Source organism: Leptodactylus fuscus, chromosome 11 (genome assembly GCF_031893055.1).
Source record: "Leptodactylus fuscus isolate aLepFus1 chromosome 11, aLepFus1.hap2, whole genome shotgun sequence".
Classification (NCBI taxonomy): domain Eukaryota; kingdom Metazoa; phylum Chordata; class Amphibia; order Anura; family Leptodactylidae; genus Leptodactylus; species Leptodactylus fuscus.
In genome coordinates, this window is record NC_134275.1 from 49,468,219 (window position 1) to 49,483,749 (window position 15,531).

General features: G+C 46.6%; 1 protein-coding gene across 2 annotated transcripts in view; it reads left to right on the forward strand.

Annotated features, from left to right (window-relative positions):
• Positions 1–15,531, forward strand: part of LTBP4 (latent transforming growth factor beta binding protein 4) — a 74,423-nt gene that overhangs the window by 44,128 nt on the left and 14,764 nt on the right. For both annotated transcript variants that reach the window (XM_075259628.1, XM_075259627.1), the window contains 15 exons: positions 2,596–2,670; positions 2,819–2,941; positions 3,279–3,443; positions 4,455–4,628; positions 4,811–4,996; positions 5,130–5,255; positions 9,465–9,590; positions 11,207–11,332; positions 11,695–11,823; positions 12,380–12,505; positions 13,061–13,180; positions 13,721–13,846; positions 14,898–15,023; positions 15,162–15,284; positions 15,357–15,488. In XM_075259628.1, coding sequence (XP_075115729.1) covers positions 2,596–2,670; positions 2,819–2,941; positions 3,279–3,443; positions 4,455–4,628; positions 4,811–4,996; positions 5,130–5,255; positions 9,465–9,590; positions 11,207–11,332; positions 11,695–11,823; positions 12,380–12,505; positions 13,061–13,180; positions 13,721–13,846; positions 14,898–15,023; positions 15,162–15,284; positions 15,357–15,488 — 1,983 coding nt within the window. The remainder of the gene's footprint in view (positions 1–2,595; positions 2,671–2,818; positions 2,942–3,278; positions 3,444–4,454; positions 4,629–4,810; positions 4,997–5,129; positions 5,256–9,464; positions 9,591–11,206; positions 11,333–11,694; positions 11,824–12,379; positions 12,506–13,060; positions 13,181–13,720; positions 13,847–14,897; positions 15,024–15,161; positions 15,285–15,356; positions 15,489–15,531) is intronic.

Below are 15,531 nucleotides of genomic sequence, written 5' to 3' on the forward strand. Positions count from 1 at the left end.
CGGGGGTACACTTTCCTATGCTGGACTTTCCTCAGGCACACACTGCAATGGAGAGTCTCCCTAGGTAGCTGTTGGCCGAATGACAACTCTTTGGACAGTGGCTCATCTCCCTGAGAACATCGGGGGTTTGGCAATTTCAATCCCACTACTTGATGGTTGTCTCCCCTGATGAGATGTCCGAGGCTCCATACATAGTGGCTGGTGACATTGTCAGGTTTGGTCTACTGTTTATGGTATCTTTAGCTTTATAAAAGATTTGGATATGTGGCAGAGGCAACATTCGCTATTCCAAGTAAACTAGACATAGCTTTGGCCAAACATGGCGCCATTTATGATCCAACCCTCCACATTTGTACTGAATGTTCCTGACTGTGCAATATATGACAGTATCTTAGAAAACATCACAGATGTGTAAGTAAAAACTGGCAGTTTCGATCCCTTATCATTGCCCCTACAAAGACTAAACCTAGATGAAGACTATGCTTATTTCCATCCATGCAATGTGGTCATGTTAAGGATTAACTGGAGGACACAAAGTGCTCAGCCGATAAGTGATGGGGACACGTAGACCCGGCGTGGAGTACGAGATAACACCGTAACACCATCACTCAGTACCTCGGGCTAGACGTGGCTGAGCTGGGGAAAAAACATGCAATCAATCCTTCGAGGGGGAGCTAGCGTTTTCCAAAAACCACCCACACCATTGTACGGAGAGAGTCATGCCAAGCACACATCTGTCCCATCTGTCCTTACCCGAGATCTGCTCCATCTGTGATAGATAAATGTGATTACAAAATGAGAGAGAAACTTTATAGTGTTCCCGGGAGATCTCCCCCCGCACACGTCCCAACCACCGAGGAGCGGCTCCAATCATCCTTACAATAGACCCCAGTGTTAGGCTGCAGTCTGGCAGAACCACAGACTAATATCTATCATCTATTATTAATGCATCGCTGTCCGTAAGCCTTGGCAGGAGGAGACGTCTACTGTTTATAAGAACCGCACGATTTTACGGATAACTTTTTATTGTTTTAGCTATTCTGTAAATAAGTGGCCGCACATCACCACATCCGTGTCCACAAGGATGTCTGATGGGCAGAACGTGTTTAGCTCCTTTCTGCCCTTTAATCTAATTGTGGAGCCAACTAGTAGACTGAAACACATCTACAAACCTTTGCGGACTTGGTTACAGGTCTAATGGGTAAGAATATATTAGAGGGTGCCGTGCCCATTGGGGGAGGACCAAGCCAAGCCTGCCAAGTGTTCAGGGTCTCCTTGTAAACCCCACGTCTCCTCTGTGGTCTTGACTGACGCTCCACAGTACTAAATATGGATGCGCATAAGAGTGTGACCCCTTTCGCCACCTGGCACATGTGCGGTACAACACTGATGCTGGGGCAGCAGGGTGACTCAGTGGCTACAACTCACAACTTGCAACGTTGGGTTCCTGATAGGTAAATTGGCTCCTCAAAAAACTGACCCTTGTGGAGGATCAACCCCAGTATGACAGCCACAAAATCCACAACACCTCCTGAATGTAAAAGGTTTCCGAGCCCTGCAGGACAGCATTGGCCACTTAGTCAAGCAGGGAAAGGGTTAAAACATGTCTTGAGTGGTCCGAGCCTTGTGGGCACAGTGCACTGAACTACATGCTGTAAGTAAGTGCCCCCTACACCCCCTCCTTCCTTTCCTGGCTCGGCGTGTATATATCCAGCTGTCTACTATAGGTACTTGTGCTGAGATATGTCTTGGCTTGTCTGTATACAGCTGGGATATGTGTGACTTAAAGACTTCATATGGAAGTTACTTAAAGGACTTTTCCAGGATGTGCTGAGTACTCTCCTTAGGACAGGTCACGACATCGGTGGGGGATCTGACTCGCCTCAATCCTGTGATCAGCTGATGGAAGAGGCCAAGGAGGACCATGCTGCCTTCACTGTTTATTAGGCACAGCGCCATATGTTTTATAGTGGCTGTGTCTGGTACTGCAGCTCAATCAGCTGATCGGCTAGGATGCCAAGGTTCCAGGCCCGATCTGTTATTGATGGCTTTTCAATACTACGAGTGTTATTTATCATTGTATAATCAGGCAAAATAAAGGGCATCACTCAGGTGTAGCTGCCTTGCCTCCATCCTGGGACAAAATCAGTGGGGCCGGGCCCTCGGGTAGTGAAGGTCATGGGCCCCTAACTAACCCATCCATCTGACTGCAGTGCCCAAATGACTCAGTGTCAACCATTCAACCCAGCTTTCCAGGAAACAGAAAGGAATTGCAGGATAGAGCTTTGACTACTTAACAGAATATGACATCTGAGGATAACATTGCATTTTTCAGTTCCAGCAAAGTGAATCCGATTTCATTTAATCTCATCCGCTCATTGCAGAAAATGCTGCTGAGGAATGGGAATCGTTAAAAAAAATTCATTTTACAGCAGAAAAATTATTACAGATTTATATGTGAGGAGGGGGAAATACAAAATGCCTTTAAGACAAGAGCCCGACTACCGTAAGCTGAGCCGACACCGAGTGCACCAGATTCCTCTCCAGACAGGATCAGACAATCTGCCCCAATGTTCTTATCTTGTGTCTCCACAGCAGAGGCTGCACTGGGTAGTCTGCCACAATCCCCCTGTCCTAAGGGTTTTGACAGAATCAATGGGACCTGTACAGGTAAGTGCCACTGCCTGCCCAAGGGTCGCTGCCCTGCTCGCCCGCACTCGGGTGTTCTAGTAGTGTGAGCGCATATTGCTTATTTTATTTGAGCACGCTTTTCTCCATGGAGTTTCTCATCCAGGTCTTATCACTTCTTGCTTTACAGACATAGATGAGTGTAAGGATCCGACATTATGTCAGAACGGCGACTGCACCAACACTAGGGGGAGCTTTAGCTGTGTGTGCAAACAAGGATATCTTCTGGATTCCTCCCGGAGCAGCTGCATTTGTGAGTTTTTTTCTCGTATTACATACAAAGCTTTAAGGATTCCAATAAATTCTGGCAAACAAACCAATAAATAAGTGACCAGTTTGTGCGCTGCAGCCAATGAGGACCGTCCACCTATTGCATCATGGGAATAGCTGCAAACTGGTACCAGGGCAAAGGAAAGGTTTGGGACTTGCTCCCGTCCAGGAGATTCAGTGGAGCACAGAAGACTTGACAACTCTTTCACAGAATAGATCATCAATATGGAAATCCCCTCTAAATAGTGTCTGGACCTCTGAGGTTGTGTTTGTGTTTCTGCTGTAAATCTCTGTATTTGACCATGTGGCTTTCTCCTCAGCACATCATGTCATCTCAGAAGCCAAAGGTCCCTGTTTCCGGATCCTGCGGGATGGTGGTTGTTCCCTTCCTATCCTTAGGAATATCACCAAACAGATTTGTTGCTGCAGTCGTGTGGGAAAAGCTTGGGGCAAAGGATGTGAGAGTTGTCCTCCTTTTGGCACAGGTAGGAAGCCTTCATGTCGCCTTCAACTCTGCTCCAAATGTAAGCTATTGTGGTCCTAATTAAAGAGGATTCCCATGAACACAACCAGACGTAAATCTGTAGACAAGTAAAGATGAAACAGTGTGACAAAGAAAAGTAATCAGAACTTTTACAGAGTTTTAAAGATTTTCTCTAACAATCAAAGTGGTGAAATCTGATGTCTTGTGGTCGGGTTATCTTCTCATACATGTAGTGTCTCCTCCTGATAACCAGCCATGGTGTCCTTATTGTGGTCAGGTTATCTTTTCATACATGTAGTGTCCTCCTGATAACCAACCATGATGTCCTTGTTGTGGTCGGGTTATCTTCTCATACATGTAGTGTCCTCCTGATAACCAGCCATGATGTCCATATTGTGGCCAGGTTATCTTCTCATACATGTAGTGTCCCCTCCTGATAACCAGCCATGATGTCCTTATTGTGGTCAGGTTATCTTCTCATACATGTAGTGTCCTCCTGATAACCAGCCATGATGTCCTTATTGTGGTCGGGGTATCTTCTCAAGTCCCAGATTTTAGAAAGTTCCTACATTCTTCGTTGTATACATTGGCAACTGGACATGAGATGTCACCACTAACGCTATGGTCACATCTGTGTTGTGGTGTCCATTGGAGGACCAGAACAACACACACACAGAGCGCTAAAACAGTGGACATCAATGGTGCCTGATGGACTCCATTGACTATTATGGGATCTGTCAAGTGTTCGTTCTTTAAACTAAAACCGCCAGATGAAAAGTTGGACTTGTGGGACTTTTTCGTCTGCTGATTTTCAGCGGTGACTGTGACAGAATCTACCATTATAGACTCCAACACAGACGTGACCCCAGCCGGCGATGGTTTAGAGGAAATCTATAAAACTCTGCAGAATTTTTAGTTCTTTATATTTCTGAAAATGTTTAACCTTTAATTGTCTGGAAAACTAAATCTAATTGTGTTCACGGGAAACTCATTGACTATATTTGTTATGTAGAGGGATTTAGAGAGACCTGCCCCGCTGGTCCAGGCTACCATTACTCGGCGTCAGACCTGAAGATTAACCATCGCTTTGTTGGTGAGGATCAGGCTCGGGTTCCTGTCCTGCGTCAGCCTGGATCCAGAATTCTGACTCCGGCCACTGCTGTACCACCGCTGAGACCCGTCACAAGTAAGCAATGGGCGCTGACCTCTAATCTTTAGCAGACTCCGCTGCAAAAACTGCTGAAAATCTGCGAAGAGAAAAGTCCCACATGAAGGGTTTGTCTCTGTGCACAATGACTGATGACAAGGCATTCTTGTACAGCTCCACAGAACATGTTTGCACTATAGCTAAGTCTTGTTCACGTCTAGGTCGTTTCATTGTGGAGGATAGAAGACCAGAGAGCGATCCGACCCGGGGACGTGTACCACCACAGAGCCCAGAAAGGACGCAGATACAGATTAATAGGACCCCCTCTATTATACAAAGACTTCTGCCCACCCGGCCCCCATCACAGGCGGAACGGACAGAGACTGAAGTGGAGTCTCCCCCTCAGGGTAAGTGCCATTATACTGTGCCGTATGGAGTGGAGACATCACTAGGACACGGGAGCTGACACTAGTCCCGAGTCCATGGCTTCCATAGTATCAAACATCTTATCTAAGCGAGTCCCATCCTCTTCTATTGCAGAAACCAATTTGTGTGAGCTGAATCCACAGATCTGTGGCCCTGGACGTTGTCAGCCACGTCCCGGCAGTTACACCTGTGTGTGCAACAATGGCTACTGGTTAAGCACACAAGGGACCCATTGTATTGGTGAGATATGAAATCATTCTACTATCTATAAATCATTCTATGTGGTTGTATACAGGTGGGTATAGGGGAGTAGCTATAGGAGGTGCAATAGTGACCGTCGGTACTGGGGCCAGAAGGGACCAAAAAGGCCTCTGTACAACACAACAAGGCATCGGTATAAGTAGGGGCCCTGTTAGTGATTTACACTGGGGCCCAGGAAGGTCAATTACACCATAAAATCTAAGCAACCAACTCTGTATATAATGAGAAATGCAAATGTTAGGCCCACAAAACTGTATTAAACCATTTCTTGAAGGGTTTGTCTCATCAGGGCATTTCTACTTAAGTCGGTCTAGTAATTGGCAACTCAGCCCGGGCCTCTGAAACCCCTACTAAGGATATCGCCAGGTATAGATGTCTGCAGTGGCCACTACAGGAGAAATGCAGTATTACATGTTGGCCTTTCCAACTAGCAGAATGCGTAATACATGGATGCCTCAAGTCTACCAGAACCAGAGCCGCCGCTATGTTATCTAATAGGGGGTCCCCTTTATATTGGTCTTTAATCATATTAATGTGATTTGGGGGAGGGGGATAAATTGGAGCAATGAAGCCATCCTTGAATTGAGAAATAAGCTAATGTCTCAGCAATGGAGGTGTGTATTTACATGGGGTAAAAGGTGTTACATTCAGATGAGCCCGAAGCCTGCTAGTTTCATAGGCTTCCCCCTGGTGACACTCCCTTTAAGAACAGCTATTCTGAGCAGGTGCAATTATAGGAACACTTGAGGGGGAGCCAAACGCTGCACAAGCCAAAAATCCCTGGACGAGGCAATCTGCAGAACTTGTACGGCACCTGCATGAAGGAGCCCGGTCCTGGGGATTAGGTGTCCACCATTAGATCCAAAACCTCCGATAAGGGCCAATTAGACACCAATCTGAAAGGCATTTGTTTCTGGGAGACGTGTTCCTTAATCCCAACCACCATTAAGGTTTTAGCTTTCAGATGGAATTAGCCTTCAGTACATGATAACACTTTGGCAGTTTTTGGCCCCGCTCGGTGCTGAGCTATCGGCGCTCCATTACACGGCTTACTAACAAGATGACTCTGGATTTGGAAGGAAAATCTCCAGAAATTCCAGGAATCGCTTTCTCGTGGTTTCTTCTTTCCAATTAACGGCTATAAAAATGCAAAACATTAATCAAAGGAAGGAAAAAAACAAGCAACAAAGTGTATCTGGCGTCGGCCCACGCGATTCGCGCAGGAATGTTATGCCACATCTGTAGCCTGACAGTCTGATCTTCACCCCGATGACGCCGATCCTTCTGCAGTTTCTCAATCCTTTCCTCTAGTGCTGTGTTTATAAGGAGATAAAACCCAAACCCCGCACCGCCATCACGGCTCATAGGCGGAGAGACAGGAACATTATGGTTTCCTAAATCTAGACTTCCATAGGTTTCTGCAAAACTGACGCATTTCAGGTCACAGTTTTAACCCCTTGAAGGCGGTAATGCTCTGTAACTATTTTCATATTCCCCGCCCCCTTCCTTCCAAAATTCATAACTTTTTATTTTCCTGTCCCCATCGCTAGGTGAGCGCTTATTCTTATACTTTCATTGGCCACCATTTTGGGTACATATAATGTTCTGATCAGCTTTTATTTATATTTTTGGGGGTCTGTGTGAAATAACTCACAATCCTATCATCATATATATAATTTCATTGTTACGGCCTTCGCTCTGTATTATATATGACTCAGCAGCTTAGTTCGGCAGGGCGTTCCGATTACGGCGTTCGCTCTGTATTATATATGACTTAGCAGCTTAGTCCGGCAGGATGTTCCGATTATGGCGTTTGCTCTGTATTATATACGACTCGGTAGGTTAGTCCGGCTGGACGTTACTAGAGATGAGCGAACAGTGTTCTATCGAACACATGTTCGATCGGATATCAGGGTGTTCGCCATGTTCGAATCGAACACCGCGTGGTAAAGTGCGCCAAAATTCGATTCCCCTCCCACCTTCCCTGGCGCCTTTTTTGCACCAATAACAGCGCAGGGGAGGTGGGACAGGAACTACGACACCGGGGGCATTGAAAAAAATTGGAAAAAGTCATTGGCTGCCGAAATCAGGTGACCTCCATTTTAGACGAATAGTGGATTTCAAATCCGGGTCATATGAGAATGTGAACTTTGTGACTATGAGACAGGGATAGCTGTACAGGCAGGGATAGCTAGGGATAACCTTTATTTAGGGGGGAATGTTATTAAAAATAACTTTTTGGGGCTCTATCGGGTGTGTAATTGTGATTTTTGTGAGATAAACTTTTTCCCATAGGGATGCATTGGCCAGCGCTGATTGGCCAGAGTACGGAACTCGACCAATCAGCGCTGGCTCTGCTGGAGGAGGCGGAGTCTAAGATCGCTCCACACCAGTCTCCATTCAGGTCCGACCTTAGACTCCGCCTCCTCCAGCAGAGCCAGCGCTGATTGGCCGAATTCCGTACTCTGGCCAATCAGCGCTGGCCAATGCATTCTATTAGCTTGATGAAGCAGAGTGTGCACAAGGGTTCAAGCGCACCCTCGGCTCTGATGTAGCAGAGCCGAGGCTGCACAAGGGTTCAAGCGCACCCTCGGCTCTGCTACATCAGAGCCGAGGGTGCGCTTGAACCCTTGTGCACACTCTGCTTCATCAAGCTAATAGAATGCATTGGCCAGCGCTGATTGCCTAATGCATTCTATTAGCCCGATGAAGTAGAGCTGAATGTGTGTGCTAAGCACACACATTCAGCACTGCTTCATCACGCCAATACAATGCATTAGCCAGTGCTGATTGGCCAGAGTACGGAATTCGGCCAATCAGCGCTGGCTCTGCTGGAGGAGGCGGAGTCTAAGGTCGGACCTGAATGGAGACTGGTGTGGAGCGATCTTAGACTCCGCCTCCTCCAGCAGAGCCAGCGCTGATTGGCCGAATTCCGTACTCTGGCCAATCAGCACTGGCTAATGCATTGTATTGGCGTGATGAAGCAGTGCTGAATGTGTGTGCTTAGCACACACATTCAGCTCTACTTCATCGGGCTAATAGAATGCATTGGCCAATCAGCGCTGGCCAATGCATTCTATTAGCGTGAACTGAGTTTGCACAGGGGTTCTAGTGCACCCTCGGCTCTGCTACATCAGATTGCTACATCTGATGTAGCAGTGCCGAGTGTGCATCAGATGTGTAGTTGAGCAAAACTGACTCAGCACTGCTAAGTCTCTGCATTCGCATAGGAATGCATTGGCCAGCCTTCGGCCAATCAGCGCTGGCTCTGCCGGAGGAGGCGGAGTCTAAGGTCGGACCTGAATGGAGACTGGTGTGGAGCGATCTTAGACTCCGCCTCCTCCAGCAGAGCCAGCGCTGATTGGTCGAGTTCCGTACTCTGGCCAATCAGCACTGGCCAATGCATTTCTATGGGGAAAAGTTAGCTTGCGAAAATCGCAAACTGACAGGGATTTCCATTAAATAAAGTGACTTTTATGCCCCCAGACATGCTTCCCCTGCTGTCCCAGTGTCATTCCAGGGTGTTGGTATCATTTCCTGGGGTGTCATAGTGGACTTGGTGACCCTCCAGACACGAATTTGGGTTTCCCCCTTAACGAGTTTATGTTCCCCATAGACTATAATGGGGTTCGAAACCCATTCGAACACACGAACAGTGAGCGGCTGTTCGAATCAAATTTCGAACCTCGAACATTTTAGTGTTCGCTCATCTCTAGACGTTACAATTACGGCGTTCGCTCTGTATTATATGTGACTCGGTAGCTTAGTCCGGCGGGACGTTATGATTATGGTGTTCGCTCTGTATTATATATGACTCGGCATCTTAGGCCAGTGGGACGTTACGATTACAGCGTTTGCTCTGTATTATATATGACTCGGTAGCTTAGTACGGCGGGACGTTACGATTACGGCGTTCGCTCTGTATTATATATGACTCAGCATCTTAGGCCAGTGGGACGTTATGATTACAGCGTTCGCTCTGTATTATATATGACTTGGCAGCTTAGTCCAGCGGGATGTCATGATTATGGCGTTTTGAAGCACACACAGTATTAGGTAAATAGTTGGAGCTATAAGATGATTGTCTCCGGCCAGGTACGGCCGTCTCCTGTAATGTCCCGCACGTCACACACAACCTGCGGCTTATACTTTACATGAATATCATTCCATCCACTTATTCTCCTACAGATATGGATGAATGTCGACAGAGACCGAGTCCATGTACCAATGGTCGCTGTGAAAATACCGTGGGCAGTTATCGTTGCGCCTGCTCCGCTGGATTCAGCACCAACCCACAAGGCACTGAGTGCACAGGTCAGACACAACCCAATCTCTGTATAAAGAACCAGACATCAGAGACATCTACAGAGGACGCAACACATAAGATTAGTCAGAGAAGGAATATCTACAGAGGACGCAACGTATAAGATTAGTCAGAGAAGGAATATCTACAGAGGACGCAACGTATAAGATTAGTCAGAGAAGGAATATCTACAGAGGACGCAATGTATAAGACTAGCCAGATATAGAACATCTACAGTGGACGCAACACCTAAGATTAGCCATAGATGGAACATCTACAGAGGACGCAACGTATAAGATTAGTCAGAGAAGGAATATCTACAGAGGACACAACGTATAAGATTAGTCAGAGAAGGGATATCTACAGAGGACGCAACGTATAAGATTAGTCAGAGAAGGAATATCTACAGAGGACGCAATGTATAAGACTAGCCAGATATGGAACATCTACAGCGGACGCAACACCTAAGATTAGTCATAGATAGAACATCTACAGAGGACTCAACACATGAGATTAGTCAGTGATAGAACATCTACAGAGGACGCAACGTAAAAGATTAGCTAGAAATGGAACATCTACAGAGGACGCAACGTATAAGATTAGTCAGAGAAGGAATATCTACAGAGGACGCAATGTATAAGACTAGCCAGATATGGAACATCTACAGCGGACGCAACACCTAAGATTAGTCATAGATAGAACATCTACAGAGGACTCAACACATGAGATTAGTCGTTGATAGAACATCTACAGAGGACGCAACGTAAAAGATTAGCTAGAAATGGAACATCTACAGAGGACGCAACGTATAAGATTAGCCAGAGATGGAACATCTACAGAGGACGCAACACATAAGATTAGTCAGAGATGGAACATCTACAGAGGGTTGTCAGGCAGAAAGTAAAAGACATGGACATGAGACTAAGCTGTCTGGAAAGTTACTGACAATTTAAAGGGGATGTCCAGGAATCTCGGCATTTGGGCAGGAGGGTGGAGGAGGTGAAACATATAAAAAAAAGAATCATACTCCCCTGCCCCCGGTGCTCTGGTGTTGGCCGACGCGGTTCGGTCAGGCATTCGCTGGTTTGTGTCAGTCCTCTTGCATGTGACCGCTGCAGCAAATCAGAAGCCTAAGGAAAGGAAGCAGTCATGTATGTGAGTGATGTCATTGGTTCCTTGGTGACCTCAGCGGTCACATGCAGCGAGGACTGTGGGGACAGGTAAGTCTGATTTTTCTTTTACGTTTCACCTTCCCCGACCTGCCCAAGCACTGGGATTTTGGGAAAACCCCTTTAAGTCCAACACATCTCAAACATTGGATTGGTCAACTATCTAACATGGACCTCTCGACTCAACCGTGACCGCAGAGGTTGGAAGAGAGAAGGATCAGGTAGATGGATTTGAACATGTCTGATAATTTTGTTGTCAGGCTAGATAAGACTCCTCAGAGGTGCCTGGTAGTGACTTATTACCCTCTAACCATTCAGATGACATGCATGCCCTGCAGGCTACATACTGCCTATACTATGGCACAATCTGTACGAGTATATATATATACTCCTGCAGTGACTGGTACAGAATTGTCATATAGTAAGTCGCTGAGATTTCGGGGTTCTGTTCCTTGCAGACATTGATGAGTGTAACAGCGGACAACAACTCTGTGCCAATGGACGATGTGAAAATACCCCCGGCAGTTACCGATGTGTCTGCCCGTCCGGCTTCAGCCTCAATGCTCAGGGCAACGCGTGTGTAGGTAATGTCATTATATTATAGCGCCCCCACATGTAATGGTCAGGCCAGGAACACCCTGGGAAATCAGAGAAATAAATAAAATGTGTAAAAGTGACAACTCTCTGTGTTACGTGACTAGACAAGTAAGTGTATCGCACAGTGTGTGACATCACTGGTGTATATGGGGGGGCGGAGGGCAAACCTACAAAACAGCAAGTAATGGGACGGAGGCCAAAGGGATGCTGAGCGGGTACTGACCCTCCATTACCCTCCAGAGCAGCATTCACAATACTGCTGACCTCTCATATCCACCAGGGCAGGTGTCTCACTATAAAGTCATGTCCAGGTCACCTAGGTAAGCAATGTATTCTGGGTCTCCTATAGATATCGATGAGTGCCGAGTAACTCCGAGACGTCTGTGTCTGAACGGTCGATGTGAGAACACTCCGGGAAGTTACCGCTGTGTGTGTCCTGCCGGGTTCACGGCCAACACACAGGGCACCGATTGTCAAGGTAAGTATATACTGGGCTCACCGGCTGCGGGGTAGACTGTATTGACTAAATCTATCGTATATTAGGGCTGGATGAGCCCTCCATATGGAATGGCATATAAATGGGCCCCATTAGAGAACAAACAAATTTAGATGTGTCATGGAGTTTTTTGATGGCAGAATTTTCTGCGACTAATCTACCGTATGTGACCATAGTCCAGTCAGTGCACATAAAGCTGCTATACACTACCATATACTAGGAAGATGGCAAAGCCTCAGGACATTCTTTGGGATGGTCGGGATCACCACACAGGGAGAAGACACTTGAGGACCATGAGATGTGGACTGAAAGGTCCATTTATATAGCGTCCCATTGTATGTTATATTATGAAGGCGTTACCCCTATAGTATAGTACCTAGTGGAGGTCGGCTCCGTATGAGGGCACCATATGATATTATAGGTTGCCATGTGTCAGGCCTCGCTCTATATACTATAGTTTGCCATGTGTCAGGCCTCGCTCTTACTCTACATTTGCTTCTGTTTGTATCCTAAGTTACTATAATGTCTCCCTGTACAGATATAGATGAATGCCGCCAGACACCAAGACCCTGTGGATCAGGAAGATGCCTCAACACTCCCGGCAGTTTCCGCTGTTCTTGTCCATCTGGCTACAGACTGACCCCACAAGGCAGTGACTGTATCGGTAAGAGCACCCTATGTACCCCTATTCATACATCCCACATACATCCTATTCATACACCCTACGTGCCCCTATTCGTACCCCTATTCGTACACCCTACGTCTTCTTTCGACTATCAGTCGTGTCCCATGTATTCTTGTTAGAAGCCTTTACATTTCTCTTTCCTTCTCTGAGTCCAAACCACCATGAGGACTAGTTCACAACATGTCGCTGCACATCTCGTCCCTCTTGTCCCTTTCGGTTCCCCCCACATGCCAATTGTAACCCATTTTTGCACAACAGCCTTCCCCACAGAGCACATCTTTGACTATATGGCGTTGGTAAAAGGAAAATGGCGTTGACTATATGGCGTTGACCAACTGATATTTTGGAAATGTTTGTCTTTCTGACAGTGACTGTCTGTGTATCACAAATATCCTTTACCTGTTAACTGTCATTATATTAGTCCTTCAGTCTGTTGTCCTGATCCGATGACTGTTATGAACACAACCTGTTCAGCTCCTCCTGCTCTATAACTTGCTGTCGGCAGCAGAGTAATAGTCTGGTTGTTCATTACAGACATTAATGAGTGTGAAAATCCTGGAGCCTGCGCAGGTCAAGAGTGTGTGAACACACCAGGGTCCTTCCAGTGCAAGCAATGCCAGGCTGGATATAGACTCCAGAACCGACGCTGCGTGGGTGAGTGTCTGACTCTATTTACAAAATGTCTAGATTTTCACATTCCCGTAAGACCCAGCATATCACCCAGCCCTGCAGTTAGGTAGGTTACTGTCACCAGAACCATTATATCACCCCAGTCCTGCAAATAGGTTACTGTCACTAGAACCAGCATATCACCCAGCCCTGAAGATAGGTAGGTTAGTGTCACCAGAACTAGCATATCACCCCAGTCCTGCAGATAGATAGGTTACTGTCACCAGAACCAGCAAATCACCCCAACCCTGCAGATAGATAGGTTACAGTCACCAGAACCAGCATATCACCCCAGCCCTGCAGATAGGCAGGTTACTGTCACCAGAACCAGCATATCACCCCAGCCCTGCAGATATATAGGATAGTGTCAGCAGTATAGTGGATAGTAAAGAAATAATTAATATAGGACTAATTAATAAGAAGTAAAAATAATGAATCTAGACTATAAACAATGCAGATAAATCCACTATAAGCAAGTCATTGGATAATAGAAATTTCTGACTCCATCACCTCACTTCTCTCTAGATATCAATGAATGCCTGACCGAGTCTTCATGTGGACCACATGGCAAATGTATAAACACTGATGGTTCTTACCAATGTGAATGTGTCCCTGGATACAGGCTGAGCAGTGACCGAAAGAAGTGCACAGGTCAGAAGAAGTCGTCTATGTGCAATATTCCTCTAATACTGTATATAGCATCTCACAACCTATGAAACCGCACCCCCAATCCACCAGAAAAACCCCCAAACACGGCACAAGTCCTGTCTCTGGTCCATATGGCAGGAGCAGCTGGAGGGTTGGGGGTTTGGGTGCCATAACATTTGTTCTCACAGGGGCAAAGGAACTGACTGAGTGGATTTTAGCCAGAGACACATTGTAAAAGGGCACAAGCAGTCTCTGATACCCCTTAAGGAGGAGTGGTCACCAGGCCATGCATCATCTAATCCAGGGCTATATAATCCAGGGCTCTGTTCAAACTTGCCCCCCACCCCAAATAATTTAATTTCTCCTGCCCAAGCCCCATATAAGTCCCCCTCGCCTATCCGTGTTCTCACAGACCTGTAGGTTCTGCTGTAATGTTTGTGGCTCGGTGCTCATTGCATTTCCCTGCCGCAAACCTCACCAGCCAGGCAGATATAATGGTGCACGGGGCCGATAGCTGATAGACCAGGGCTCCACTATTGTATTAACCTCTGTCTCTAGCATACAGAGCGCTGAAATCACTGCCTGTCACCTGGAACAGCAACCGAAATGTGGGACCTGCTCAATCCAGGGCAACTGAGAGGCCCCTGCAACCAAAGGACCCACAGCAGAGGCACAATTGACCCCTATGTGTAAAGCGGCCCTGATCTGATCAGCACTGACACTCTGAACCTTTATCCAATTCCAGGCATTTCCAAAGATATAAGTCCTTTCAGACTTGATGCAAATTCGGGTAAAACAGCCAAGTGGGCGGAAACACTTTGGTTTTAGGCTATAGCATCAGGCTTATTTGCTACCCAACCTTCATCTGGATGAGTTGTAATACCAGGCCCAGCCAGATGAGCCTATAAGATACTGCGCCTGTATATACAATAAAGGGGGCCCTCCAGGGGCTGATCAGAAGAGGTCCCTGAACCCCCAATCATCAGACATTGATGGCCCATCCTAAGAACAGACAAGTGGGGACTATGAGACTCTTCATCTTTATCCCCTGCAGATATTAATGAGTGCCTAGAAGGAGACTTCTGTTTCCCAAGTGGCGAGTGCCAGAATACAGAAGGTTCTTACCGATGTGTCTGCGCCGAAGGCTACGTTACTAGTCCCGATGGTTCCTCATGTGTCGGTAGGTTCAGAACCAGTGACAGCCATGTGCCAGTATATACATGTCCTGGTGTCAATGTCATCCATAAGGTATTTACAGTAAGAAATTGTTCATTCTTTGATTCCTTATCATGAATTTATTTTAATATATCCATAAAAGATAAGGATGAATGTCAGACGGGAACCTTGTGCCAAGGAGGACGCTGCACCAACACCGCGGGATCCTTCCAGTGCGTATGTCCCACTGGTCTAAGAGCGACCCCTGACAACACCAAGTGTATAGGTGAGACGAGACGGGATATGGACTGGACCATTACTGGACTGGACCATTACTTATGAGATATTATATCTGCAGATATTAATGAATGCCAGGAGCGCGGAGCCGCCCTGTGCGGTACACAGACCTGTGAGAATACACTGGGCTCTTTTAGGTGTATTGCGTCTTGTGATAGCGGATATAGAGTCACCTCCTCGGGAGACTGCGCGGGTGAGAAGACTCCCAATGTCCATTCAATACCAATTATCGTCAT